The sequence below is a fragment of the Hevea brasiliensis genome, chromosome 16 (assembly GCF_030052815.1).
Source record: "Hevea brasiliensis isolate MT/VB/25A 57/8 chromosome 16, ASM3005281v1, whole genome shotgun sequence".
Lineage (NCBI taxonomy): Eukaryota > Viridiplantae > Streptophyta > Magnoliopsida > Malpighiales > Euphorbiaceae > Hevea > Hevea brasiliensis.
In genome coordinates this window covers 47,483,778-47,488,527 of record NC_079508.1, presented here as the reverse complement: position 1 = coordinate 47,488,527, position 4,750 = coordinate 47,483,778, and the positions used below count along the sequence as shown (strand labels likewise).

Sequence of the window (4,750 nt, the reverse complement as noted above, 5' to 3'; positions counted from 1 at the left end):
ATATATGTTTTATATGAGCTTACTAATTTTATATGTAAAGTTCATGGTTCACGTGAATTGAGTCTAGAGACAAGAATGACTTGGATGAGCTTAGAATGAACCAAGACTAGCCAGATCTTCAGGTCCGACTTTAGAAGAATGAAAAATGATCCAAAAGCTCATGAGCTCATTCTCTTTAGATCTTTACCGTTAAAGCCTAAAGTTGGGCAAGCAAGTGACGCTTCAAAGCAGAAGAAGCAGCCAAAACAATGTAACTAATATCATAATCTTATGCGTCAGTTCATGACCCACAAACCCTAACCTCGTAATCTCTTAAGAGGCTATATATACATATCACACTCAAACTACATAAGCTCAAAACAATCTCGATCAGTTCACAGTCTAGCAAAGAAATTATGAAGGGAATAATGATATTCGTGTTGGCTGTTATAGCCATGGTTCAGTTCATGGTGATGCCAGGAGAGTCCGTGAGGCTAAGTTGTGGGCAGGTGAACTCGCTCATGGCAGGTTGCCTCCCTTACTTGACAGGAGCGACGAATAATCCATCAGCTGTATGTTGTTCTGGGACGAAGAATTTGCAGGGCCTTGCTGAAACCACCGCTGACAAGAGAGCTGCATGCAACTGTCTTAAGACAGCCGCCATTAATAACCCAAATATAAGGCAAGATACTGCTTCCAACCTCCCAAGCAAGTGTGGTGTTCCTTTGAACATTCCCATCAGGAAAGACATCGACTGTAGTAGGTAAATTTTCTTTTTCTTACTCCCATTAAGACCAGCATTCCTAACCTTTTAATTCTATAGGATCATGAGAACTTTTTCAATGTTATCATTCTTGAGCAACAATTTTATGGTGACCATTGATTATGATATGGGACTTGCATGAAATATATCATAATCAATATCTATAATAAATTTGTTGTACATGTAACTGTTGTATTATAAAATTTTCCTATATCATTTTTCTCAGTTAGACCTAATATATCATAGACACAGAACATAAATAATATGGTATAACTCACTTATTAAATATAATTAATTTCACATATTTATATTTTAAATCCATGATGAATCGGGTTTAAACAAGAATTTTCCCCTAACATAATTATATTATAAACTACATCTAAGTTAATAATCCTACCAAGCCACATCTTGTGGATAAAATTTTTCTTATATCAATGGCAGCTTGCTTCCTAACATGATTATTTGATTGAATTAATGGTTTTCTTTCTATTTTTTTCTTGGAGCAGCATCAATATGATGGAGGACTAAGAGAAGAAAGAAATAATAAAGGCACACAAGTGTCTTGGCATCCTAGCCTTATAAATAAATAAAAGGATGTTACTACTGTGTGTCCTGCTAGGGCACACTTCTTTGTTCCTTCGTTTGATAATATTGTAACTGTGATAATTACATATGTATGAAAACCTGTTTTCTACAAGACTTTCTTTTCTATTTATGTGAGTGCTACGCATGTGAAATAGCAAATGTATGTAAAAACTATTGGATCCATGATTGATAAGATACATAGGTAAGTTTTTGGCATTATAGGTTATTGATTAGATATTCGTTCCCTGCTACGTGATATTGCCATAATTCCACATCAAACTCCAGCGCTAAGTTGTGATAATGTTGGAGCTACATATCCTACAACAAAAACCTATCTTTCCCTCTCGTATGAATCATGTTGAAGTAGACTATCACTTTGTAAAAGACAAAAATGCCAAAAGAGTGCTACAAGAAAGGAATATATCATCCAATGGCCAGCTTGAAGACGTACGTGCTCATAAAAACAGCTGCCATACTAGACATGATTTCTTAAAAACCAAGTTAACAATTCAATCAATTCCTGGATAGAATTGCGGGAGAGTAGTAAGGTTTAACAAGATAATGACACCTGTGTAACTAATAGCTTTAGCGCATGCAGCAGTCTACCTTAGCTCATGTACCAACTTTGATGAGTTTGTGTTTATCTCCGACACTTGCACCTGTATATATATATATATGTGTGTGTGTGTGTGTGTGTGTGTGTCAACTGCAATATACAATATAGACTTTGTTCAACGGTAACATGTCCCACTTATTTTACATCTAGATCCCACCATACATATTGTACAGTAATTCGTGATAATGAACAAGTTTAAATAAGAATTGCCTTATTTATTAACTTGTTCACTGGCCTACCAAAGAAAATCTTGAAGCCACTTGAAGGCAATACAACTGAAAGATTATTGCATATCTTGAGTTAGTTTCATTAATAGTCCCTCAATTTAGATAGTTATATTAGTACCATTCCTCAATTTTAATTTGTATCATAAAAATTTTTGAACTTCAATTTTAGTATTATTAACATTCTTATGACCTATTATCACCAGTTTTTAGGTTAATTTATAGTTAAATTTCACTCACTATCCCTCAGTTTAAACGAGATGTATCACAGTTGTATTTTAACTTCAATTTGCATCACTAATTTTATTTATTTTTGACTTATTTAAAACAAATTTTACTTTTAAAAATAGTCTAATATTTTTATAAATATTTTTATTAAAAATATGTAATTATTATTTTCTCAAAAAAAATATTAATCTTATTTTTACTTGTATTACTTTTAATTCAATTTTAGGTTAATATTTAAAGATTTACATTTAATTTATCTTAATTTATTTAATTTTATTTCAATATAAGAAAAAAATTAATAATATATATTATTTTACATTCATACTCTACTAAGTATGGATATTTTCCTTTTTTATACAGGTTAATATTATATATAATTTTTCTTTCTTTCTTATATTAGCAAAATAATATATCCAAATTTTAAATTATTATTAATCATATATTGTATTAAAATTATTTATATATATTAAATTAAAGTTTAAGAATTTTTATGAGATAAATTAAAATTGAAGGATGTATATGGTACATTTATTTAAGTTTGAGAGACAATGAGTAAAATTTAGCTAAGCCAGTAATAGCAAGTTAAGATTTTAATGATACTTAAATTGAAATTATGGAGTTTTATGATACAAATTAAAGTTGAGAGGCATCATTGATAAAACCTCCTAAATTGGTGGACTATAAATAAAATCAATCCAGAAATCTTTGAAGATAAATTACACACATTAAATATAAAATTACACATTTTTTTGTGATATTATTACGTTAAGAGGGAGTTTGGTACGAGGTTAACAAAGGATAAACTGTTAGTTTTGTAACTTTTAACCTCTCGTTAATGTTATTTAAATACTTGAAAAGATTAAGTTAACTATTCACCTCACTAATGTTTATGATTTCTTTAAAGGCTAAATGTTAACTTTAGGGATTTAGGTTAATAATTAGCCCAAATATCCAAATACATTCCCAGACACTTAAATCATTGTGTTTTTGCCTAATAGACACATGAACTATATTTTTTTCCTATTTCACACCTTTAAATAAAAAAAATATGTATTATTTAAACACAAATTTGTACATGGCTATGAAAGTGAGGTACACGCACATTTGAGTTGGCAAATGTTTGCCAAATGGACATTAAAAATCTGAGTTCTCTATTTTTACCTGAGAAGACCCTTTTTCTCCTCCAGTTTATTTTCAACGGACCTTTGAGCTCAGTCTTGCAATTTCTCTGCTTCTTTCTCTTCCTCTTTGTGTGTGTGGTTCTCTCTATGTGTAAGTTGGAGTTTCATGAAGGTAAGCGTTTTGCTTTTCTTTTCCTCACTGTGACTTCATCAGTTTCTAGTACTCTTGAAACTCTACTGCTTTACGAAAATACAAGAGTTAAGAAGTCATTAGTATGCTTATTTTCATTATCAATTATCCTGTGCAAATTGTCCCCACAATTTGCACTTCTTCCAATAACAAAACGCAAAACTATGCCTTTCCCATTCTCCATTTTCTTCAAGGTTACACCAATTCCCATCCATGGTTTGCATTCGTATTCTTCATTCTACCAAACTTTGTCAATATACTTTTCTTTGAATTTGTTCCATCATTCTGTGTTAAGAAGTTTGCACTAAAAACCTCCTATTTAGTTGTAGCCAATTCCATCTCAAGGGATGATAACATTTTTTGTTGCTCCCTACAAGCTATTATTTTCAATGTATCATCTACTGATGTAGTAGATTGTCCCTATCAGTTTTCATGTCTTTGTTTAAAATATGTTTATAGATAAGCTGAGAACAGATTTCCAAGCCACGCTGGCCTATTATTAGTAAAAGAAAAAAAATTATTATAAAGGCCACGTAAGCAGTAACCACAATATTCACTTGCTTTTTATTGTGTGTTCTCATGCTCCCTACTGAGTATGCAAATTTGTGTTTAAGTGATACGTTTTTTTGGTTAAGGTATGAAATAGGAAAAAAAATAGTTCAGATGTTTGTTAGGCAAAAACGCAATAATTCAAATGTCTTAAAATATATTTGACCTTAATAATTATCCTTTTTAAAGATTAAAATTACAAAGAAAACATTTAACCCTTAATTTTTTTAATTTTATACCAAACACATCCTTAAAAAGAAAAACAAACATACAACTAGTTGAATGGTCATTTCACTGATTCACTACTCAATTGAAACCTAAAAACTTAATTACATTACAAGAAGCAAACTATAAACACCGGAGACTTGTGGCCTTAATTATGTTACTTGCAGGTGTACCGGTTGATTTAAAATAATCTATAATTCAATTTATTTTACATTTAATTTGACACAATTTAAGTTTTTTTTCCTGGTTTTTTTAATTTTAATAATAAAT

At 30.5% G+C, this 4,750-nt stretch overlaps 1 protein-coding gene across 1 annotated transcript; it reads left to right on the top strand.

Annotated features, from left to right (window-relative positions):
* The first annotated feature begins 336 nt into the window (after positions 1-336).
* LOC110649590 (non-specific lipid-transfer protein A-like) lies at positions 337-1,439 on the top strand. Its single transcript, XM_021804212.2, has 2 exons — positions 337-742; positions 1,249-1,439. The coding sequence occupies exons 1-2, from the start codon at positions 396-398 to the stop codon at positions 1,268-1,270; spliced, it is 369 nt and encodes a 122-aa protein (XP_021659904.2). The 5' UTR covers positions 337-395; the 3' UTR covers positions 1,271-1,439.
* The last annotated feature ends 3,311 nt before the right edge of the window (positions 1,440-4,750 follow it).

Bases quoted from the DNA above. Each gene is read 5' to 3' on its own strand.
- LOC110649590 (XM_021804212.2), top strand. From the start codon at position 396: ATGAAGGGAATAATGATATTCGTGTTGGCTGTTATAGCCATGGTTCAG. The intron at 743-1,248 runs GTAAATTTTCTT...TTCTTGGAGCAG, and splicing joins AAAGACATCGACTGTAGTAG to CATCAATATGATGGAGGACT.